The sequence below is a fragment of the Euprymna scolopes genome, chromosome 43, assembly GCF_053919585.1.
Source record: "Euprymna scolopes isolate OS-2025 chromosome 43, ASM5391958v1, whole genome shotgun sequence".
Taxonomy (NCBI): domain Eukaryota; kingdom Metazoa; phylum Mollusca; class Cephalopoda; order Sepiida; family Sepiolidae; genus Euprymna; species Euprymna scolopes.
This window is the reverse complement of record NC_136524.1, coordinates 38,465,007-38,491,537: the sequence shown is the minus strand read 5'-3', so window position 1 is coordinate 38,491,537 and position 26,531 is coordinate 38,465,007. Positions and strand designations below refer to the sequence as shown.

The following is a 26,531-nucleotide window of genomic DNA, read 5'->3' as shown; positions in this document are numbered from 1 at the left end:
CAACATTCATTTAGGCATTTATTGTAAAGTTTGGAGAGAACTGGAGCAACCTCGGCAGAGAATTATTTTAATAGCACAGCCGGGATGAGATCTGGTCCACATGCTTTTGAGGTGTCTAGGTTTTTTATCATAGCATGTACCTGAGAAGGGGTGATTTTCAAATCGTCTAGTGTGGCGTCTGTTCGCAGAGGAAAATCAGGGAGGGAGTGGTGTACCGAGTTCAGTGTGGAGTTAGAGGCAAACTAACTGGCAAGCAGATTAGCCTTGTCAGTTGCCATGCAAGCAACCTCATGATTGTTTGTTAGTGGGGGAATAGTTGACTGTCCATTATTTACTACGCTGTTGTAGATTTTCCAAAAATCCCGGGTTCCTAATTTCTGTGATTCGATGCATTTTCTGGTGGTTTCAGAGTAATCTGTCTTAGCTGTCTCTATCACTCTCTTACAATTATTTCTAGCTTCTATAAACTTCTGTTTATTTGAGCTGGACTTATGTCGGTTGAATCTGCGGAACGCATGCTGCCTTTGACAAATGGCAGCTGCACAAGCAGAAGTAAACCATTGGGGAGAGTGGGGCTTGCTATAGAATTTCCGTGCGGGAACATGTGCTTCAATTGCAGTTTTGAACCATTCAGTGGTCTCATTTGTACACTGTTCCGCTGGAAGAGTAAAGATATTTTGCCATGGGGCATCTCTGATTAGTTCCCTGATGGCTTCCCAATCAGCCTTTTTGTAATACCTCGTTGTTTTGAGTAGTGGGTCTTCAGTTTTAGGGCGAGAATTTAGGCTGATTTCTACCATTATCACAGTGTGATCAGCATTCCCGAATGGGCTGTGAGCATTTGTTGTACAGTCATCAGGAACCGTTGTCAGAAAGAGATCTAGAAGTGAGGCATGTTGATCTTGCTGGTCTGGGAAACGTGTCGGAAATGTAACCAACTGAGATAGGGAATGGGATATAGAGAAGCTAAGTGTTGTGCTACCAGCTACGTCTGTGTGATTAGAGAATCCTAGCCAGTTACTGTGGTGGACATTGAAGTCACCAAATACATGTATTTGTGCGCTAGTATCGAGGGAGAGTGCTATATCTATGCTGTCTGAGACTTTGTTTATTAGGGTACAGTCTTGGTTTGAGGGAGAGCGGTAGAGAAAATACAAGTAGTTAATATTGTGTTGCATATTTAGTCTGAAGCACATAAAGGCCTGAACGTCTGATTCTAGTTTTATTTCTCTAGTCAGGGAAGGGTGTTACGAATATAGACTCCAAGCCCATGCATATGTCTGTCCGAGTCCTTACGGTAGAGTGGGAGATAATCAGGCATGTTAAAGTGGTTAGAGGGAATGGAGAAGTGAAGGTTAGTTTCACTCAATGCTAAGATATCCGGGGTGTTTACAAGGAGAAATGACTCAACATCATCTAAGTTAGTTCTAAGCCTGCGGATATTAGTAAATGCAAGCCTCAAGGGAGGAGGCAGGTTGGTTTTCTTTGAGTTTGGTCCTGGTTTAAACGTAACTTTTACTTTATATATATATATATATATATATATATATATATATATATATATATATATATATATATATATATATATATATATGATAATAAATACGAAATCTGCATTAATCAAGATAGGATTTGTACTCTACACATAGATTCGAAAAAGTTGTCAAAAAACAAATATATAACAAATAAATGTTATCAAAGGCAAGATAAGTTACTTTTCTTCCAAGCTGGATATATTTTTTGTATTTTTATTCAATGTAACATGTTTATTCAGCTCGAAAAATATAGTGTTTCCCGATGTATTGGAAAATTCAAAATGGCGCACGACTCTCTCTTTAACACGATAAGTTTGGGAAAATGTGTTATAAATAAAAAACTAGACAAAATACTGTTGGAAACTCGCTCAATATATGTTACCGTGACATAGGTTGACATGTATTCGGTGGGGTTTTAATAGTATTTTGTCTAGTTTATTATTTATAACACCTTTTCACAAACTTACCGTGTTAAAGAGAGAGTCGGGCGCCATTTTGAATTTTCCAGTACATCGGTAAACACTGTATGTTTTTCGAGCTGAATATACATGCTACATTGAATAAAAACACAAAAAAAATATATCCAGTTTGGCAGAAAAGTAACTTATCTTGCCTTTGATAACATTTATTTGTTATGTATATTTTTTTTGACAACTTTATCGAATCTATATGTACAGTAATACAAACCCTCAAAATATCATATTTACGTGCACTTTATGATCACACACACACACACACACACACACACAAACATACACCGCCTGGCATTGTCCGGTCATAAAATACACTTAACTATGATATTTTGATTAATGCAGATTTCGTATTTATTATTATATTGTATTGTATTGTATTATATTATATTATATTATATTGGATCCAATATATGGTAATGATTTTTAAAGTTTTTAAAAAAAGACTCGTGCGCCCCCACCGAGAATTCTAAACCAAGACGTTTAGCTTACGATTTACTTTTTCCTTTGACGTTAAAGCCTGAGTTATGAAGACGTGTGCTGCAAGGCTAAAAATTAAAACATGAACCAATAGCTATTACGATGCGGCGCATGCATATCTGCGGTCGCTCGACCTTCACCGGGAAAATTTCACTTTTTAAATTTTCACACTTTTGCACCGATCTTCCCTGAAGTTTTTCATGGGTTCGAATACCCTATATACCACAAACTGACAGTGGGAGCTTGGTAGGTAAAATTTTTTAAACAAATATATATACGCATACATAAATAGATAAAAAAAAAAAAAAAAAGAGGTTTGTGTGTACTATAATTTTTCGGTACTTGCACAGTTTAATCAAGACATTAAAAAATGAAGTTATCGAAAAAAGTTTAAATTGTACGTATCCGTTATGTAATGAAGTTCTCCGAAAAAAATTTCACTGTATTTCATCAAGTAGTTTTTGTTTTGCATTGCAGTGAAAAAAAACAATTAGTTATGATACCGAGCAAAGGGTTTGGTTTTTAGGAAGAAAAGCTAGTATTAAAGATGGGGAGGGAGTGTCGGCGCTTTAAATTGAGTTATCTCCCTGTAGCGTTTCTAAACCCCAAACAAAATTTTTTAAAAATCCAAGATGTCTGCCTTCAACGCACTCTTATAAAAACGTGTATTCCCGCTGTAAAAAAAAAAAAAAAAAACAAAAAAAAAAAAAAAAAACCTACTCAATCAAATTAGTGAAAATTTTTTTCGGAGATCTTCAGTTCAAAACGAATACGTACAATATAACCTTTTATATATATATATATATATATATATATATATATATATATATATATATATATATATATAGTCATCCACATACAGTACTGTTTCGCTGTTTCACAGCTCATCAGTGCGGCTAGACAGGCAACTACCTCAAGCCAGGATTGAAACCCGACCGTTTGTACGGCAGTCAAGGCTCCTAACCATTACGCTATTGGCGGCTGCTTGAACGAGTAGTGAGTTTAACGATGTTTTGATATCGTCTGAAATACCTCCGCTCGATTTGTTTACACAAAGAGCGTCGCTTATATGCTAATGGTAATTCGTGTTTCACGTCTCAATATGCTCAACTCAAGGTGAGGAGCACTATAGTCATCCACATACAGTACTGTTTCGCTGTTTCACAGCTCATCAGTGCGGCTAGACAGGCAACTACCTCAAGCCAGGATTGAAACCCGACCGTTTGTACGGCAGTCAAGGCTCCTAATGGCTTGATTAAAATGTACAAGTACCATTTTTTCTACGCAAATATTACGAAAGTATGTACAAGCAAAATGAATGCCGATGCTCAAAATGTATAAACATTTTGACCCCTCTCTTTACTTAAAAATTCACCAAAAATCAAGAAATTAACTAATTTTAATAAAACTTCAGTATTTATCAAATAATGATCGCGGAATTTTATAAACTAATTATTTTTATTTAAATCTTAGTGGCAATGTATTATTTTATTCAAACAAAAAATACCTTTACTAAAGTTATGGTTTCCAGTAGTAAATAAAAAGCCCAAGAATTTACTTTTGCTTTTTTATAAATAAATAAAGCATCGTAATTTGTAACAATAAAAAAATAAAATAATTTTTACAGGAACATTACAAAAAAAAAAAAAAACAGCCCCTAAAGTCTTTATTAATGAATTCGATATAACCCGAAAAAAAAAAAATGAATTTCTCGAACTACCGATATTACCATTGAATTAAGCATTGTTTATTTGTTTGTTTTCACATAAAAAATTATCATAGGAAAAATATTTCTACTTTTTTTTTTTTTTAAATTACAGATTTTGCATAATTTTTATATGCAAGATTTTAATAATTTCCTTGCTTACAAGAATATGAAACTTTCAGTGTAACATAATTTTTGTATGATATTGGTCAATAATTAAAAAAAAGATAATGTAAAAATAGGAACATAGACAAATAATTAAATTAAAAAAGGGTACAATTAATACAAATGCTTATAATAGAAATGTACGGATGCACGTCTGGGGAAAAAAAAGAAAAGAAACCCAGCACCCCTCCTTCCTTTTAATTACATGATGTCATTCTTAGACAGCTTTTCGACTGTCTCAGAATTTGGGCCTCCATATATTCTGTATTTCCAAAAGTGCGGTTTGTTATGCTTTTGTGAACGGCCTAAACACTCGGTTTGGGGGCTAATTTAGCTATTTTTTTTTTTTTTTAGCTACTTTTTATTAGCTATTTTTCTTTTTAATTCAATATCCTAAGATTTTACTTTACTACTTTGAAATAGACCCAGGATGTTTACCATGAATTTATTTAACTTCAAAATTTAGCTGAATTGGTTAGCTCGTCGTGAAAACATTTTCCATATTTTTTATTTTTATTTATTTATTTTTTTTTCACATGTACAAATTTTTTTTTCTTTGGGAAATTAAGTGTTTAGTCTTTACTCTTTCAAATAAAATCAAAAAGTAGTCGGAAACCTACAAAAAAATTATGATAAATCGGCTTTCCAAACTAGGTCCTCTTATCCTTATTCATTTATTTTTACCTGTACCTGGCAAGTATAAATCATATAAAGCATCTACATGAATATAATTACACGTAATAGTTAACTAAAGTTGATCATCCTATAAGAAAACCGAAAAGAAACTAATAGGGAATTAAAATGAATGTTTAAAAGAATATGCAAATTAGCTAGATCTTTTGCAGATGAATGCAATTCCACGACCCATATATAACAAAGTTGTATTTTCTTTTTAAATAAATGTAAAAAAGGTTTTTAATATGAGTATCAACACACACAAAAATAAAAATTTAAAGGACTATAGAATTTTATTTAAATATGAAGACAACGAAAGGAAATTTCATTTTAAAATTTAATAAACAACTTTAGTCATGGAAAGAGTTTCTGATGCGGAGACGTAGATAAGTTCTCTGACAGGCCTGTTATAAGGGAGAGAAAAGTGTTCAATGTGGTTTATGTGTTGTAGTGGGTGTATGTGAGTCACTGTATCGACAAGAGCAGTTTTGTAGCATGATGAAGAAAGTTTGTGTGGGTACCGCATGTGGAAATAAGCGGGAGTTTGAAGGTTTGACTCACATTAGCCCAGGGCCAAAAGCCCAGGTGAATGTCTGCTGTCAGCAAAAGCCAGGGAGAAAGTGAAGGAGGAGTTGCCGATTCCACCTTTTATGTACTCGGTCATGTGATTGAGAGCTGGCTTGTGATTGGACAAGCCCGGAAAAAAATGGATTTCAGATCTCAAGCCGCAAGAATTAACTCCTGCTACTGTGCTTGTTGCAAGTTCGTCTGCTACAGAATAACCAAATTATGAACAAATAAACAGACAGGAATACGACTTTATATATATGTGTGTGTGTGTGTGTGTGTGTGTGTGTGTGTGTGTGTGTGTGTGTGTGTGTGTGTGTGTGTGTGTGCACATGTGTGTTACATAGAAGGGAAATTAAATCAATATACGATCGTTTATACATATTCAAAGTAATCAATTCGTGATTGTTATTGTTTTGATTTCTTGTGTCACTTTTAATTTCTAATGAATGATCTAGTATGAATTAATTTAATTTATTTACCATTTAATGTACTTATGCTCAGCTCAACAGAAGGCGATATTATTCCTAACGACTGGTTGTAATTCGTATGAATTCCCCTATTTTATAAGAGGAAGTTATATAATTAATTAGCTGTTGTTGTTTCTCGGTAAGCTTGCTACCTAAATGCTAATTCAGAATAATTTTCCATCACTAATATGATGCCCCATATAGGGTAGGAATTAGCAAACTACGGGATCGGATTTTGTTGCATGCAAAAGTATTTGATGAAAATATTTTATATATATATATATATATATATATATATATATATATATATATATATATATATATATATAATCTACCCACACTTTCATATCTTGTATGTATATTTATTTATATTTTACTATATGCATTTATTTACTTACTTTTTTTTCTTGCTTTTTCCTGAATTTCCAGATACCGGCCATCCTCTCCCCTTAAATAATTTTTATTTTATTTTTTATTTTATATATTTTATGTTTTATTTTTTATTTTTTATATTTTTATATTTTTTATTTTTATTTATTTATTTATTTATTCTTTATTTATTATTTATTTTCTATTTATTTATTAATTAATTAATTTATTTTTTTATTATATTTTCCATTTAGTGTCTTATAACAACTCTTACTGACATTTTTTTAAGTGATGACCTGTACATTTCAGTTGACCTATATTATTTTGCCTTATATATTTTTTTGCGCCTTTAACATTTCCTGTGTGGGTTATTTTGACATTTGTTTCCCTTTATTTTATATTTTATATTTAACTCTATCATCATTTTTTTTCTCTCTCCTCTTTCTCTTCCCTGATCTTTCTTATTTATATTTATGTCTCGGAAGTAGAGTGAAAAGCATATCTTATTTTATTTTATTAATATTATTGGAATCTTTTCCTTTTTTCCTTGTACACATTTTTCTGAATTATTCCATGGATTTCTGCCTTTGGATTATTATGGACCATCTTCTTCCAATTACGGGATTTCCTTGGATTTTACTTGTACAAATGGAAATTTTTTAAACTTTTTTGAAGTTATATATTTGGATTTTACCGTCATTGGATTTTTTATCTTCCACCAGACTATCCATTCATGTGTAATCACTTTTTTCTTCACCATATTCCCTCTGCTTCACTTTTTTTGTTTGCAAGTAAGATCTTTGACTTACTTGTTGTTTCATCAAATACTTTTGCATGCAAAATCCGATCCCGCATTTTGCTAATTCCTACCCTCTGATGAGAAGGAAAGTATTTCTTCGAAACTTCACGGATTAAGGACTATCCATTTATCTGGTGTTTCCTTTTCAGATTAAATATGTTTTTAACTCATTTCAAAGGGATTTTTAACATATTTTATTAACTGTTTGCTCATATATATATATATATATATATATATATATATATATAGGACACTTTGTGTCTGTGTGTGCCTCCCCTATGAATGTGAGTTATGGACTCCGAAATGGCTAGGCCTTTGTTTTTGAAATTGCACACAAATGTACTTTATGTGTCTGGGAGTGCTCTTAGGTTTTGTATCAGAATGTTTCTGATAAACATCGATAAACATCAAAAATGGATAATCAAAAAATCTATTAAAAAAAAAAGGAACAGTCTGATTTGGGCTAAATTTAACACCTTTATATAGCTAGACATCACAAGTGCATTTGAGAAGTTTTATCACCACACAAGCAGAAGGGTCCGAAGTCTAAAATCAACAACAGGTTCTTTGATAAGATAGGGGTGCATTCGAAATGAACGTTTCTGTTTAGAGCACAATTGAACCATGATACTTGACTTTAGCAATTTAAATTTTAATTCAAGCCACTATATAAAAATTTTATAAAATCAACAGCAGGTTCTCTACAGTGCAATGTAGGTGTATTATGAACTAAGTCACTCCAGGAAGGCATGGGAAGCTTCTTCCTGGTGCACCATGGTGGATCCCCAACTAGAGCAGGCAATCAAGTGATCTGATTTTGAAAAGTGTGAAATTTCAATTTCAATGTCAAGAAAAATATCGGAAGTGTGAAACATTCGTTGATGCTCATTCAATCCCGAGCAGCATCAGGTTTCCCTGCTAAAATACATATATAATATATGGTAAACATGCATATTAACCTAGTCGAGTGTGGCCTACATAAATAGAAGGTCATTTCATTAAAGTCATGTGACCTGCTGACATCACAGAATTAAGTACAATTGTTACGATTTAGGCGACAGGTAACTATTACAAGGATAGTTATATTTAATTTATTTATTGCGGACTATTATCCTCGTCTTTCTTAGATCTTGTTTCACAATGTTTTGGCCAACTATTCCTCTGGCCTTCGTCAGGTGGTATCCGCGACGGATAGGAACTCCGAATCTCCTAAATGCATTCTCAGCAATTACTGCCATCCATAGTTGTTGTCATCTCACCACGTTTTTGCCAAGTAAGCCTCTGGCCGGCTTTAGGTAGGATTGAAACCGCTATCTTCAGACAATTCTCACCTGGAACCATAGAGATTCAACATCTCTATCAACTGCGCCACAAGCCCCGAATAATGAATTCCAATTGAATAATATATAGTTATTTTTTGTTTCAATTCTCAAAGAAATTACCCAGGGATTTATGAAACTAATCCAAATGAGATTGTATTTTATTTTACAAAGGATAAAGAATTATTTTACATTTGGTCATGCATAATTAAAAGAGAGTATCTTTATTCAGGAAAATACTGAATTGAAGGACCTGGCATATGAAAGTATATGTAATTATTTATTTTTAAATAACCCTTGTAATAGTCGTCTATTACCTAACCGTGGTCATTGTACTTTATTCTGTGATGTGAACAGATCATGTGACTTTAGTGAAACGGCCTTCTATTTATGTAGTCCTGCTCGATTAGGTTAATATGCGTGTTTACCATGTATAATTATGCATGTATGTATGTGTGTATGTACGTATGTGTGTATGTGTGTACATATCTATGTATGTATATGTGTGTGTATGTGTGCATGCATGTGTGTATGTATTATATATGCATGTGTGTTTGTATGTATATATGTATGTATGTGTATAACGCAATCATGAAGAGAAGACTTAAATTCATGATTAAATACGTTTAAAATAAAGTCAACTTTAATTAAATTAATGTTGATCAGGAAGAGAGTTGGGCCAGAATGGACCCCTGAGGCACTCCAGCATTAATACTGTAAGCTTCTGATTTCTGCTCATCAACCTCTAATGAGCCTATCAGAGAGAAATGATTAATAATTGAAAAGACATTTCCAGTTATACCGTAGCTGGAGATCTTGTGGAGTAAACCTTTATGCCATACTCTATCAAAGGCCTTTGATATGTCAAGAGCAATTGCCCTAGAATGGAAGCTTCTGTCAAGAGATTCGCTAATACTATGAGATATAACTGTTAGCACATCTGCTGTAGATCTAGCAGAACAGAAACCATATTGCATGTCACTGAGGAGGTCATTTTTGCAGAGGTGATTGACTACTTCTCTATTTAACATAGATTCCAGCAACTTACTCATGACGTAAAACTTATTGATCTGTATTGATTGGTTGGTTGTTTTTTGTTTTACGGTACATCAACCCTTTTCAAGTTATTTAATCCCAAATCCAGTGATTTTGAAGAAAAAATTTTTTTTTTCAAGTTGGTTTCTATTTAACCCATAGTTGGGACCCTAACAGGTATTACCACTCCAGGTCAGAGTGGACCTGGGAGCAATGGCAATTAAAGGGTGACTCCACACTCCCCAAAGCCTGCAAGCTAGGACCTCACCATCGGATATAGTTTAAGGTCATATCCAGGACCTTGGTCTGTATTGAGAGGGAAATGACCAACCATCTGAATTTTTAAATACGGGACATATTGATGAGGTTTTCCAGGATGTTGGGAAGCAATTCTCCTTAAGACAATGCTTAAATAGCTTTGTAAGCATGGAAGCTAGTTTTGGTTGAAGCTTTTTGAGCACTATAATAGGAATGCCGGCAGGACCCGTTGCTTTACTGAAATCAAGACATTTGATTAACTTGGCAACATCATGCACAGATATTTGTATGTTGCATAGCGTGTTTTTAGATACAGGAGGAAATATGGGGGGGGGTTGCATTCCTGATTGCATAGGGTAAAATTAGCTGCAAAGTTTTTGGCAAAGTGTTTGTCTTTGTCCGATGCTGACAAGATTACCTCAGGTCCATTGATGTTGGTTGGGATAGAGGATACACTTCTATTTAGAACTCTGTTTGCTATTTGCTAAAATTGGTGGGGACTAAGCTGCTGCTCAGCTACTTTGGACTTGATGAACTGAGCATACAACTCTTTTACGTTCTTTATTACTTTTTTACAGTGGTTGCTGACAGTCCTGAAGATGGCTTTAGTCTCAGTACATCTATTACGTTGGAAGCAATGGAAAAAGTGATTTCTGTTCGCAATAGCAGCAGCACATTCTAGAGAGAACCACAGCTGGCTGTTTGTATTTTGATGGAATTTTTTTGAGGGTATGAAGCGGTCTATACTTACAATTAACCATTCTGTCACGTCTGATAGTATAGAGGACAAATTCTTTTTAAACATGGAACGCAGAGGTAGATCTGATATAAATATACGGAAGCTATCCCAGTCAGCCATATAGTATCGATATACTGTACGATGGAGAGGTATGTCTGAGGACATTACATTTCTTTTTGTATCTTTGTTTATACAACCGAGTGGCCGAGTGGAGGCAGAACAGAATGTAATCTGTTATATTCCTAAATACTTAGGAAATAAAGACAAACGTGAGTTACACCGAGTGGTATGTGTAATGGGGTTTATTTATAATACAGAAACGTAAGGCTGCTCGCCTAAGGTAAATAGAAGTACATAGTAACAAGTATGGGGAAGAAAGTCTGATAATCAACACGTAAGACTATCCGTCTTACTGCGACTGCTTGTCTGCCGCTGTCTGCCGCTGTCTGCCAAACAGTCCAATATATATATACAGCTTGCAACCGGTGTACAGCCAGTTATGTTCCTTCACAACACCTCCCCCTGAAGCTGAAATCTTCCTGATTTTAGCTTAAATACCTCTTCCTTTTAGGGTCAGGGCTTAATCTCCTGGTAACTTTTCTCTTTCTTGCGCTTTTCCTTCTGGTCAGCGTTACCCGGGGTACAGGTTTCTGTCCAGCCCGTATGGTCGGTTCAGGCGAAATATTCATTGTTTGCGGTACACACGCTGGTTTTGGTATATCAAAAATATCGCACAATGTTTCCATAGGTGTCTCTTCCACATTTGGAGACAGTCTGGGACGTATTTGATTTCTGTGTCTTTTGCAGACAAAACTTAATCCTTGGATGGTATACACCATGCTCCCAATCCTTTTTTTGATAATACCTTCAACCCACTGATTTCGTCCATTTTGAAAATTTTTGAAATATACATTTTCACCTGGGGAGAAGCACTTGGTATTAAGGTTTTCTTTTTTGAAAACTTTCTTTTTCTCTGGTAGCAGCCTATCGAAGACAGATCTTATCTTTCTTGCAAACATTAGCTCAGCCGGGGAAGAATTGACATTATTATTAGGATTTGGTGTCACCCTGTAAATTGCTAAAAATGTTTGAATACATTGTTCGTCTGTGTCCGTAGTAAGATTTTTCTTAAGTGCCCTTTTAAACGTATCTACAAATTTTTCGGCCAACCCATTCGATCGTGGATGGTACACAGGTGTTGTCATATGTAGAATATTTAGTGAGTCACAGAATTCTTTGAATTCATGAGCAGTAAATGCTGTTCCATTATCGCTCACTAAGGTTTTTGGCACTCCAAAACGGCTAAAAATTTCATTAAGCGCATTCACAGTGTTTTTTGCTGTTGGATGTCTAAACTTAAATATTTCTGGCCATTTTGAAAAAGAATCTACAATAATCAAGTAAAAATAACCATTTATAGGTCCCGCATAATCAATATGCAGACGTGACCAGGGTAGGTCCGTCTTTGGCCATGGCGTCGTTTTTACTGGAGGATCTCGAGCTGCTAATTGACATCCTCTGCATGTCTTGACACATTTTTCAACTTCCTTGTCCATACCAGGCCAGTACACATATCCTCTCATAAGGGATTTCATTCTCGAAATGCCCGGATGACCTGTATGAAATTCCTTCAGAATTTTCCTCTGTAACGTTAGTGGAATTACGATCCTCTCACCATACATGAGCACATCTTCACAGATGGAAAAAGGCGTTGTTTGATCTACCTTTTTATTTTTTTTTATCCATCCCAATTGATTTTTCATTTTCTTAATGAAAATGTCATTTACTGCCTCTTTTTTTATTTTTTCGAAAGTTACCGGAAGTTCACGTATCATATTACACATTGAACTTGTACATTCACTTTCGTCTTTAAGCGCAGCAATTACCGTTTCTTCGAAACTTTCGCTTCTTTTAGGGATCAACCGTGATAATGCATCTGCGTGTCCTAACTTTTTTGAGGATACATGTTCCATCTTAAACTGATAGTTTAAGAGGGTTACAGCCCATCGCTGTAATCGATTCGCAGTATGTGTGGGAATGCCTTTCTTTGATCCAAATATGGTAAGTAGGGGTTTATGGTCGGTTTGCAAAATAAAAGATCGTCCATGGAGAAATCGATTGTACTTTGTAATTCCAAATATTATCGACAGCGCCTCTTTTTCAATTTGGCTGTAATTTTTCTCCGCTGCAACCAACGTTCTTGAAGCATGGGCGATAGCTTTTGTCCTACCATCCTCATACTTGTGAAGTAATACAGCGCCAACACCGTAATCACTGGCGTCCGTTGCTAGTATTAGTTCCTTTTCTGGATTGAAATGTGCCAATGCTAAGTCTGACAGTAGACATCTTTTGATATTTTGGAAAGCAGATTCACATTCCTTATTCCAGTTCCATTTAACACCCTTTTTCAGTAACTCGTTAAGAGGAGCTCTTAAATTATGTATGTTAGGGATGTAAATTGCATAGTATTGAACTAATCCCAAAAACGATTTTAATTTTGTCACTGAATCTGGAGCAGGCATCTTTTCAATTGCTTCAGTCCTTTGTGGATCCGGTCTTCGACCCTCTTTGTCGATTATTTGACCTAGATATTTAATTTTTTTCATAAAAAAATCGCATTTTTCTGGGCTCAATTTAAAACCAAATTCCTGTATTCTTTTGAATACTTCTTTTACATGCTTCTTATGATCTTGCAAATTTTCACTTTTAATTAGGATATCGTCAAGGTAGGCCATTGAAAATTCCAACCCTGCCAGCATCGTGTCCATAATTTGCTGGAAAATAGCAGGAGCAACCTTTAATCCAAAAGGAAGCCTCTTTAGCTTAAAAATGCCCTTATGAGTATTTATGCCTAAGTATTTGGAGCATTCATCGCTGATCTTAATTTGCAAGTAAGCATCTGAGAGGTCTATCTTAGAAAAATTTTTTCCTCCGTTAAGCTTAGAGAACAGATCTTCTGCGGACGGAAGGGGATAATTATGGTCCAATAGACAGTCATTTAAACCCGTTGAAAAATCTCCACAGACCCTTATTCTGTTATTTTTTTTCTTTACATACACGGTTGGACTTGCCCAATCTGTGTGGTTAACTTTTTCAATGACTTCCAGTTGTTGAAGTCTATCCAACTCTTTTTCGATTGCGTCCATCGCTGAAAAAGGCACATTCCTTTTAGGTTTGAATACTGGAGTGGCATTTTTCTTTAATTCAAATTTTGCCTCTGTCTTAATACAGAGTCCTAGTCCTTCGGCAAAAACATTGGGAAATTCAGTTTTCAAATCCTTCAGGAAGTCTTCCCTTTGGTTTGCTTTTTCTGCAGTTAAAACGTTACAAAACGAATTTATGGGTTTCTCCCATAAATTAAACAGGACAATCCAATCTACCCCAAACAGGCATGTATTCTTTCCTGGTACGACGTACACTTTGGATTTATGAGTCTGGTTAGCGAATGTCACTTTGCATTTTAATTCTCCCTTGAACTCTAATCTTTTGCCGCACACACTTCTCGCCGTCTTTCTGGTTTTCGTTAATTCAGGTCGACCTATCCTTTTCCATATATCTTCATTTATAATACTAATATCTGCACCGCTATCCAGAAGCAATGTAACCAGATGTCCATTTATCCGAACATCAACATATTTTCGTCTTTCGCAGCTTTTTTCTTTATTCATGCGAAGCGTATTTACATTATCGGTCCCTTGTCTTTTCTTCTGGGCACAGTATGTTCCCTTGTGACCTCTGAGACCACATTCATAACATATTTTGTTCCTAAACCAGCAGGTCTTATTGTTGTGTCTTAAACTACCACAACATTTACACTTTAGCTTTGGGTCTTTGTATCCTTTAAGGATCCTGTGTTCTTGGAACCTGGACTTTCTTGTGGTCCCTTGCCTTTTTACTTGCTGCACCTTAAAAATATTTTTCTCTTCAATGCGAGTGTTGTCTTTCTTTATGTTAATCAGACGTTGACACTCTTCAGTGACTTTTTGCAATGTTATGTTAGGATCCGCCTCCATAATTGTTAGGATCCGTGAACGTATATCTTTGTCCCTTGGTGCTGTGAGACCTTGTACAAAGATTAAACATTTAAATTGGTCTGCGGAAATTTCATTCAATTTAAATGATTCGCATAAACAGTTCACAGTGCAAGCATATTCTAGATAGTCTTCAGTTTCTGCCTTCTGAATGTTCAAACATTTGTATCTAGAGTGAAATAGGCTATCCCTTTTATCAAATATTTTCGACAAGGTACTAATTGTTTCCTCGAACGAAACCTCCTCCGGTTTTTTTGGTAGAATTAGATTTGCATACTTGGTGTTTTCATCAGTACCCAGTTTTTGTAGTAGCAGGGTAACTTTTTCCTCATCGGTCCAGTCTAAACATCTTTTCGTAAAAATTGTTTCGTATCTTCTGTAGTATGCAGGGAAAGTAACACCAGTATCCGGGGAGTAACGAAATTCCGTTAGTGAATTTGAAATACCCTCGGCAGAAAAATTAGTCTTCTTCCCGGTCGATGTTAGAATTAGCTTTTCTAAATTCTTTTGCTGTGTCGACATTTGTCGTTGTAGTATGTTTGTTTGTTCTTGTTGTGCCTCTAAAGTTTTTTGTGTTCTTTCTTGTTGTTGTTGCAGCTGTTGCTGTAGCTGTTGTTGTTGAATTTGTTGTTGTTGTTGTTGTTGTTGCGCTAAAAATTGTTGAGTCATTTTTGTCTGTTCCTGGATGCTAAGGGCTAGAGCCTTAGTTAACTCTGCTAATTGTTCCATGTTAGCTTCTAGTACAAAAATGTCTTTTCGAATTCTACACAATAATTCCAAAGAAAAATCGTAAATTTACGTATATCGTAAATTAGTAGCAATATGCAGACACAACATGTTTCAACAAAGTTCATCCATAGTAATTCAACAGGCTTTGTAAAATAATTCTTTTTTTTTTTTTTTTTTTTTTTCAACAACGTAAGTTCGTACACAAAATATTTCTTACTTCCCACGACAAATAGTTCCAATTATTTATATAAAGGCAATAACAAACAATTAATTTTCCAAAAAAAAAAATATATGGCTGCCGTTCCCACGTGGCATAAAATGGTACAATAGTCGTTGTATTTATATTTTTTCTTTCGAAACTCGTAATCCTTTAGTGTAGTTTCGAATTCAACTTGCGACCATTTTTTTTTTTTTTTTTTTTTTTTTTACTTGTCAAAATAAATATAAATTCCACTTTACCTTGAACATGTTTCTATAATTTCTTGTGAGTTCTTTACGAAGAAAAATCCGTACTTTTCGCTACTTTAGGTAGGAAAAATTTTTAAATTCATTGACGCACGTGGTCAAAAATCCTTGTGTAGTTTGTTTTTTTCGTAAAACAAAAAATCCTTGCATTGTACACAGTCCTTGGTACGGTAATTTATCTCTGTTAAGAGAAAGAACATCCTTTCGTCGCCATTGTTATATTCCTAAATACTTAGGAAATAAAGACAAACGTGAGTTACACCGAGTGGTATGTGTAATGGGGTTTATTTATAATACAGAAACGTAAGGCTGCTCGCCTAAGGTAAATAGAAGTACATAGTAACAAGTATGGGGAAGAAAGTCTGATAATCAACACGTAAGACTATCCGTCTTACTGCGACTGCTTGTCTGCCGCTGTCTGCCGCTGTCTGCCAAACAGTCCAATATATATATACAGCTTGCAACCGGTGTACAGCCAGTTATGTTCCTTCACAACATAATCAATCCACTAGCAAGATCCTCCCGGCATCGTCCGGCCCCATCGGGTCACAAGAAGATGAGTATAGCTCAGGGCAAGTTGTGAGAAAAAGGTCTAGAGATTTGCATACTGACCATCAGTGTCGGGCACACGGGTGGGTTTGTGAACAATCTGAGTGAGGTCATAAACAATGGAGAAAGCATAACAGAACCTCCCCTCATCATCTGTCTTGTTTGAATGGGCTAACCATTCCACATTGTCAACATTGAAGTCTCCACAGATGTGAATATTAGCTGAAGGATGAGCAGATGTGGTCAATTTTCTCAAATATGCTCTTAAAGATAGTAACTCTGCCGTTATGGAGGCGATAGAGGGCATATATAAATGCAGTGGTGGGAGCAAGTGCAATCCAAAAGCACATATATGGCAATTTAAGATCTTCGCTGGAGATGTCCTTACCACATGGAAAGCCATATCTAATCTAGGCACGGATTCCATACCCATGGCGATCTTGGGGGTCAGATTTGGATGTGAAGTTAGAATATCCTTTAATCACGAACTCATCTAGAGAAATAGTCGGTCCAATGGCAGTTTCACTTAAGAATAATAGGTCTGGTTTGGTCTCCTGTAATTGAGTTTCAACCTCTGGAAGTTCGTTTTGTAACCCCTTTTTTAGATGGAAATATTCACCGGTCACGTGAAGGCCTCGCCATTTTTTTTTCTTGATGATGGTCACAAAGGGGGTATTCAATTTAGTAGCACGTTATAATTGCAATCTGATCCCCAACGATAAAAGTCATAATTTTTTTGGGAGGGGGACGGGGGTCAACATTTATTTTTAATCGGAAAGTTAAATTTGTAATCGATGAGATTAACCGGGAAAAGGTTAAAAAAAAAAAAAAAAAAAAGTGTAAACTGTGGAATTTAGAGAGGGGGGGGGACAATCTCGTAGATGTCCATCAAAAATGTTTTTTAAAAAATTGCAAGTTTTACTTAATAATAAACAAAAGAGTTCATATGATAGCAGGAGAGGTAATCGCAGTCAATCTTGTTACATTTCAACAAATAATAATGGCGGATCATTGAATCGTGAACTCTTTAAAGTACATGTTTTATATAATAACTCAGCAATATTGAACTAATTGCCACATGACAATTAAGTACATAGCATTGTTTAAGATGAAATTGATATAAAAATTAAGTTGATAATATTCGTTTCTAACGGAAATTTAATTTTTATGAATTTCGATTTTAGTTCTAAGAACGACGTTCTTATTCCGAACAAGCACCCGCCATACATTCAAAATAGATTTGTTATCTTTACAATTACTGTTTCAACTTCACTTCCGGTTATTCTTTCGTTTTTAATTGATTTCTTACGGTGGTTAGGCGAAAGTACACAATAGATAAAAGAAGTCCCTTTCCCCTCCTCATATTACTATACACATAGATGCGAAAAAGTTGTCAAAAAACAAATATATAACAAATGAATGTTATCAAAGGCAAGATAAGTTATTTTTCTACCTAACCGGATAATTTTTAGTTTTTTTTTTTTTTTTTTTTTTATATTTAATATCAAATGTTTATTCAGCTCAAAAATATAAAACTGGCGCCGGACTCGCTGTTGAACATGGTAAGTTTGGGAAAATGAGTTAAAAATAAAAATAAAAACTATACAAAATACTGTTAGAAACTCGTTCAATATATGTTACCGTGACATAGGCTGACATATATTCGGCTGGTTTTTAACAGTATTTTGTATAGTTTTTATTTTTAATTCATTTTCCTAAACTTACCGGGTTCAACAGAGAGTCCGGCGCCATTTTTAATTTTCCAATACATCGGTAAACACTATGTTTTTCGAGCTAAATAGACATATTACATTAAATAAAAACACCAAAAAATTATCCAGTTAGGTAGAAAAATAACTTATCTTACAAATAACTTATTTTTCTAAATAATTATTATTTCGAAAAAATAAAAAATAAAAATAAAAAAAAGACAATAAAAGAACATCCTTAACGTGAAAAGGGGTAACCGGAAATGAAGTTGAAACAGTAATCGTAAAGATAACCAGCGGCAGCGAGCTAAGAAAGTAGTAGTAGTAGTTGTAGTAGTAGTTGTAGTTGTAGTAACGAAGAAGTAGTAGAAGAAACAAAAAAAAAAAAAAAAAAAAAAAAAAAAAAAAAAAAATTACCAGACGTGAACTATTGTTGTCATGGAGACGACAATACGAATCTGTATTCGTAGAGAAGACGAGCCAAGCCTTGTTATACAACAAAAAACAAGAAAAATAGAAAAAGACAAACTTAATCATGTCATCGGAGTTACCAAGGGAAGTGCTAATGTGGCTTCAGAGTTTGGACCTTTCGTTCAGAATCATCAATCCAAAATGGTACGTAACGTAAATTTATATAAATAATAATAAATAAATAATACCGAGTCATATTGAAGCGGTTAGCTCCCAAAATGGCTGCCAAATTTTATTAAGTAGTTTTGTCTGATTTTCCAATCGGTGAAAGGGCAATTCACCATATTCGTTTACCGTTTGACTTCTTGTGGAATATTTTACATTTTTTGTAATGGACGTCACTCCAGACAAGACGTAAAGCCACTTGGCGTAAAGAGCTAACGAGAACGAAAGATGAATATCGCAAAGACTAGCAATACTAATTTATTTATTTATTGGTCCCCCGACAAAAGGAGATGGGCCTGTAAATTCACCCTTGTCCGTCCGTTCTCAATAGAATGTTTTGAAATTTTGCACAAACATTAAACATGATATGAGTAAAAAAAAGTAACAGAACGGATTTTCCGGGGAAACTCTGGTTGCCCCTCCCCGTAGGGGTACCATTCAGGTTAAAATGGCTATAATTGACACTTTTTTGCTTATTAAAAAAAAAAAAAAACTGATGCCTTGGATTTTTATAAAACTTTCTGAAAAGTTGTAACTGACTTGACTTGACTTTGACATATAGATGTTTGAGATCCAGGTTTTGGACCTGTTAACTGATTTCTATATAATTTCGTTTGTCTATACTTGGCGATAACTTTTGGGTGTGCACCAGGGTCTCTTTTAGGGCTAATAAAAACACTCCATTTTGGGAATAATTTAACCATATTTGTCCAAAATTTTCTGTGTATGTCTATTTAGCAGTTTTGCATGGTGCTGGACTCAAATTTAAATATGTTAAGACCTTGGAGACTTTTGGAGCTAAATGGAGGGGGGCAAATGATGGACTTTATCATTTCTTTTTTTGTATGGTGCAGAACTCAAATTTACATATGTTAAAGCCTAAAACTGCACTGTTTGTTCATTTTCACCAGGATTTGACATCCCCTGGGGACTTTGGGGCTAAATGAGGGTGGAGCACAAATGCTGAACTTAGTCATTTTTTATGCCTTGTTCACTGTACACTCACGGGGGACCATGCATGCTTCACTCATTATTATTATTATTATTATTATTATTATTATTATTATTATTATTATTGCAGATTAATTTGCATTATGTTTTGATTATTTTACAAATAAGAATTTATTTTCTAATTCTTGCAGAACCCTGTTTTTTTGCTTGTTCTTCATTTTTATTCTACAACTATTAATTAACTACAATTTTTAGCTGATTAAAAGAGAGGAAAAGTTATAGCCCGTTGACTCAAAATGAGTGCTTCATTCCAAACTGATAGTTGAATATGGTTGAATTTGTGCTTGTTTTTGCATTAAATACTAATCTTTATTAACCTTTAACTGTGCATTGAAGGGATACCATAATATTTAGTTAGCTGCACCTTATCATAACAATGGTCCATACACAATTTCAGTCGGATGAGCTCAATAGTTTCAGAGAAAACTTTTATAGTAAATATGGTATTGTGGTTATCGCAGAGGGGTCAAATCAGCCAGATGCCAATCGCCCATACAACTAAGAAAGTAGACACAAGTTAAAGAGGTAACGGTAATAGCAAAAATAGGTGACAAACGCAGGTGATTGGTTACAGACAATGGGTATTGTGTTTAATTTTTACCTAGAGAAAATGGTAAATCTGTAACAGCAGCATATATTCATGGCATAAGATTTTGAATATGTTTTGTTTTGTAATATCATCACTGATTGGTTGTAGTGGCCAACTTACTTTCTGGCTTGTCCAATCAAACACCATCACTCAGGTGAGTTGATCACGTGACATGTGACTGGGTTTATAAAAAGTTAAACACACGGCAATTCTTTCTCTTTCTTCCTAGATCTTTGGACTGACAACACCTCTACATGGCACAGAACTACTTTTTTGGGATGCAACACAACCCACCTAGGCTCAAAGGCCCAGAGTTTGACTAAAATGTGAATACAAACAAGCCAACATGGCTACCTCTGTACAGAGACTTTCAACGTGGTACACACATGAACTCTCCTTCTCCCACAGGACTCTCTAATCTTTTGTCCCCATCCATATATCGACACAATCTTCTACAACTAACTTCAACACACATCCATGAACTCTCTATTTGAACAGTTCTGTCTAATCATGCATCCACGTCTCTACACAGGAACTCTTCCTAATACTATTTTTCTTACAAATCATAAAAATGAAGATAACCAATAAAGTTGTTAAAATGGGGCTCTTGTATGGGGGTCATGAATCAGGATTGTTTAGAATGAGAATGGGTGTCATGTGGGGTTGAAATTCATGTGCCCCTAAGGTAGGATAATGAGCCTCAGCTCGATCCTGATTGTGTAGATGAGGATCTGATGCTGGAAAGCGTAGCTGGGCATTGACAGAGTAATGAATGTCGATAAGCGCTGGAACTGGTAGCTGCTTATCAGTGGCCACTGGAGCAAGTAGCTGGACGTCAGTGAGCACTGAAACTGGAGGTTGGAATTCCTAGAGACTGCGGGAGTGAGATGGAAGTTGAAGTAGTCGATGTAAACTGTATGATTGAACTGGAGGCTACTGGAGTTGTAGAAGCAGCAGGAGTGATTTGAAGGCTTCAGGAGTTGCTGAAAGCTGCAGGAGTGGTTGGCTGTAAAAGAGGAATTTCAGAAGGGAGGTAGTAGCAGAGAGTGAAGTGTGAATTGCATTCAGATAGTTTGTGAGTTGTCTGCTGCTACTACTACTGAGTCCTTCAGTTGCTGGGTTTGTTGACTTGACAAAAGCACATCAAAGTTGGGATTAGGGAGTGTCCTTTCTCCTTAGCCATGCTGGAGATTTGTTGAGAAAGTCACTGGCTTCATGGAAAAGTGTTCTGGTTACAGCCATTACCTCTGGGCCACTAACAATTGCCACGAGAATTAAAGGAATTTAACTGCACGCCTGTGGAACTCTGTTCCGTCTGCCTGCTTCCCACCTGACTACAACTTGGATGTCTTCAAGTCCAACGTTAACAAATTCCTAATGAACCGCCCCCTTAAGTAAACACTTCATCAAATCTCCACACTAACGTACTGTACTTGCAATAACCCTTATTCTTGAGTGGCTTCCGGACCTTGATAAGTGGTGACCACCGTGTAAAAAAAAAAAACAAAAAAAAACAACAACCTATAAACACCAAAATTAACTGATTGTATCTAAGCAGGTGAATACTTTTTTCGGTGACATGCAGATACGCATAAGATTCAGCAATTTTGGGTTCTGTGGGAGGAGTAAATTTAAAGAGGGTGAAATATTTTCCACTAACTTTGTGGGATTACAATTGGAATACGCTCTTGTACCGTGCGATTGTAAGGTTGTTTTCTCTCAATGTCTGCAACACTATATCTAGGGTTTTGTTATGTTCTTTTGTGTCTTTGCCCCAGATTAGAATGACGTTGCCCCCATTGCAGCAGTTTGGGATTTTCTGGAGGATTTGTTAAAACAATCGTGCTCATAACCAGCCCCTTGTACCTGTAGATACCAAACTTGCATGAAAAGGTAATGATATCCCTAGACTCTGGATCCAGTCCTATTTGGTAATAGCAGTTCAGATCGCTTTTTGAGAAAATGTTTGCGTTGCCGATTTCACTCAGTATCTGTTCAACTGTTGGTATTTGATAATGAGTGCGTTTCACTGCTTTGTTTGCCAAGCATAGGTCGGCACATATTGTAATTTCCGTTTGGTTTTGGCACTGCTATTAATATTGAGACCTACATGGTGGATCATTCCACTCGACCAATGATATCATTCTCTAGCGTTCCCTGATTTTTTCCCTCTACTGCTTGTTGGATATGAAATAGTGTCCATCTTGGTGGTTGTGCTACCAGTGTAACGCTATCGTCTATTCTAATTTTGAATTGGAATTTTTTCATCCTTGCTAATCCTTCTAGTGGGGGTAGGTGTTGCTCGGGAATTTCATTTGTTGATTTTGGGATATTATTTTTTAGTAATTGATTTCACCTATGCGGTGGTAATAAATCCCAGTTTGATATTGGCCTGTTTGTTTAATATGTTACCACCGTGGTATATCTTTGTAATAAATATTTTGTGGGCTATTCTTTTGTTAGCGTTGCAAAAAAGTTCTTCCTTTAGTAATATTACCACAGGAATTCCCATAGGCTTTTGGTGTGCAACTTGTTTCTTTTAATGTTAATTTTGGCCGTTATTTAAGGATTCTTTTAAATGTTTTGCTTTCGAGGAGGTTGATGTCTGCTCCAGAATCTATCAATATTCTGATTGGTACATCGTAGATGTGGACGATTTTGCTCCCTGCTGAACTAGTAGGTTTTATTGATTGAGATTGTCGGACTGACTTCCTCATCTTGGTTGTTATCGTCACAACGTTTCGGCCGTTTTGCCCTCCGGCCTTCATCAGGTGTTATGTATCGAACTTGGGAACCGTTTGTTAGGAGTCTTGAACCCAACCTTTTATTATTATTACAGGGGTACCGTGTTCGGACTCCAGCTAGGCTCTGGGACATAGTTGCTGATTCTCTGTTTTGAATGTTACTTTTTACTGCCTTCGTTCAGGATTGAACTCAGCACCTTTGGGTAACTGTAAACTTTGATACAACGTCTAGGACCACTTGGCCATATGTCACTAGTAGGTTTTACCTGAAAAATCCACGCCTGGTTGTCCGATTTCAGTTTTGTTAATACGGGGTGGACGTAATTGTGTCCGTCGGGTTAGGGTTAGATGTTGGACGTAATTGTGTCCGTCTGACATGTTTGCTTTTCCTTTACTTGTTGTTCTTTTTGTTCAAGCATGTTATTCCAAAGTAATTACATTTCTTCCCAAACGCTGGGCATTTTGTTTGACTATGTATGCTACAATTGTAGCATTTTGTGACTGGTTTTAAAGTGCTGCTGTTGTCCCTGGATGGTTTAATTTGGTTCATATCCAACCACCCCCTCTCATTCCTTTCTGTATGCTCAGCTTGTGTGTCAGTGGACTCAAATATAAATGCTCTTCGAAGTGCTTCCTCTACGGTTAAATCTGTTTCTTTCAAAAACACGTGACATAATTTGCTTGCAATGCATTTTTCTATTAACTAGTCCACTATATAGCCTTGTCCCGGTTGTATTCCCTGAAGTTGCATTTTGCTCCTTGTATGTGTTGACGGGTGACGTAGTCGTGTGTTGATTCCCCAGAATTTATGATGCTCAAAAACCTTATTTGTGTTCTGTATAAAATATTTAGGGCTATCTTTGTTGTTTTGTATGTAGGCTCTACTGGCCTGGTGGTATCTCCGGTGCTAAGGTTTGGATGATGTCTTTTAGTTTCTTTCCTCCGTAAAATCAATAGAGTGATAGTTGTCGTTTATCGTCTGTTATTTCCAACGCTGTAAATGTGTCTTCCATGTGTTTACTCTGTACTGACCAAAGATTTAGGTCACAAAACCAAAACCACTACTACCATCCTCTTCAGCACTATATTAAACCTTCCTCTTCCCTACAGTGTAAAAGACAATTCTCACTCCTTACCCCTTCCTTACACCTAGTCACCCTGCTCACTGACTTCTCCCCTACCAGCCTGCTGCTACCATCCAAGTAGAGCACGCTGGTGCCTTTTCAACGAGAACGAGGCAGAGTTCCCTGAGTCGACGTCCAGTACACACGTGTTTTGACGACTGCTATACTCATGTCATCTTACCATGTTCGCAGTGTTAACAGAAAATAAAATAATCCTTCAAATTAGTATGTGTGTTGTGTCTTATTCAAACGAGATAACAACAAATATTACAATCTCTTCTCTTCTCTTCATGTTTGCTCTTGGTTGGAGTCTTCCCAGAATAGGGGTTCTATTGTTGGCATAAAGAAAGCCATTTTCTAAAATAATTATTCTTTAGTTATTTTCGGCTTTTAAAATTTGTGTTGCATTGCTGTTGACTTCGGGTACTTTTTTTGGGAGGTGTGGGGTTAGTGACTCATTGCTATTGACTTTGAGTACTTTTCCTTTTTATGTTCGGGGGGGAGGGGAGGATTCGTTGTTTGGAGTTTAGTAACTCATTGCTGCTGACTTCGAGTACTTTTTTGTTTGGGGGTAGGTATAGTGATTTTTTTTTTTTTTTACACAGGCATCACCACATTATCAAGGCCAAGAGGCCACTCAAGTGATTCGTTGCTGTTGACTTTGAGTACTCTTCCTTTTTCTGTTCGTTGTTTGGAGTTTAGTGACTCGTTGCTGTTCAGTTAAGTACTTTTCCTGTGTGTTTTTTTTTTGTTTATTTGTTTTTTCTTCCACATCACCAGGTTTGCTGTTTGCTGAAGAGTCTCGAACTTCCCTCAGTGAATTAGATTAATACTCCTGCTCATGACGTCATAGCTGGCGTCACAAGTCTAAAAATCAAGGAAGAAAATTCAAACTTATTTGGGGGGGGGGGGATCAAACTTATTTTTTAGTGCTTCTATAGTGAACGAACAAAATTAGAAAATCGAAAAATTGAATTTCAAGTAAAACAACTGATACCTATGTAAATGTAATGTCGAAAACAGTAACATATCTAAAAATCACCGAAAATGATAAGGTAGAAAATAATTATTAATGAAAAACACTGCCAATAAAGTTTATATGGGGAATAAAATTTGCCCGATATTTTGAGTCCCGCAACATAACTTAATTATCTCCCCTGTCAACTTATCTTTTTTTTTTTTAGTAAGTGTAATATAGTGATTTCGCTATATTTCACAAATTTCTTTTTTCATTAATGATTATTATTCTATCGTATTGTTTTCCATAATTTTTGGATATGTTAATATTTGTGCCATGACAATTATGCAGATGTCATTTGTTTTACTTGAAATTCAATATTTCTTTTTCCTTTTTTTTAATTCCATTTTCACCCCAAACAAGGCAAACAACAAGGCGCATTGCCACTTTGATGTAGGGGGCTACTATCAGGGACATAAGCTACAAGAGTACTATATAGGGAGTTGGGCAGCAAGATGTCTGTTCACATTACACTTGAACTTCTGCATGTCAGTACAGTTGAGGAAGCAGGAACCCGGAAAGGAGTTCTAAAGTCTAACAGTTCTGGGGAAGAAACTACTGGAGTAGAAAGCTCTCTTACACCCAGAGATCTCTACTGTGTAGGGGTGGGATTTAGCTGCTTGTTGGGTGTGTTGGGGGTATTTACGTCAAGGGGGTACAAGTGTCATAGTTTGTCAGAGCATTCACTGTTAAAGTACTTGTAGAACAGGCAGAGGGATCCAACATTTCGTCAATGGGACAGAGACTGAAGCTTAGATGACAGTTCAGGACCTATTAGGCTTGCGGCCCTCTTTTGAACCTTGTACAGGAAAGAGAGACTAGCAGCAGATGCACCAGCCCAAATGTGACAACAATACTCCATACATGGGCGAATGGTGGCCTTATAGAGGTACAGGATACTTTCAGTCGTTAGTAGCTTTCTAGCATGGTAGAGAGAACCTACCTTCTTCGCAGCGGCCTTTATCTGTCTGTGTTCTTTACAAAAATTATATAAATAAAACTGAAATTCAAATCGATTTCATTGATTACAAATTCTATCTGACCCAATAATTCTTTGTTATACATTTCCTTATATTTGCTATCGTTTTTTCATTGAATAAATAACAGATATGATTATCCAATGAACCCTCCCCTTTTTTTATTTCTTATCCTTTTGTTTTTGCGTGGGATGGAGTGTTTCCACTGGATGCTAAACATTCACCCATCATCTCAGAGACTCCACCTGAGAGATCATTTAAGAATTGTAACCTTTCCTTAAAACGCGATCGTTTGGATCTCTTTTGCACTTAGTTCACTGTGTATATTGCCCGCTAGCTTCTTTATTTACTTGAATGATGAGC

The 26,531-nt window shown here is 35.8% G+C and overlaps 1 protein-coding gene across 1 annotated transcript in view; it reads left to right on the top strand.

Annotated features, from left to right (window-relative positions):
* The first annotated feature begins 18,238 nt into the window (after positions 1 to 18,238).
* The window catches only part of LOC145268300 (spermatogenesis-associated protein 4-like), a 90,183-nt gene continuing 81,890 nt past the window's right edge, over positions 18,239 to 26,531 (top strand). Inside the window, exon 1 of the mRNA XM_080123724.1 lies at positions 18,239 to 18,684. Coding sequence (XP_079979850.1) covers positions 18,605 to 18,684 — 80 coding nt within the window. The 5' untranslated portion in view covers positions 18,239 to 18,604. The remainder of the gene's footprint in view (positions 18,685 to 26,531) is intronic.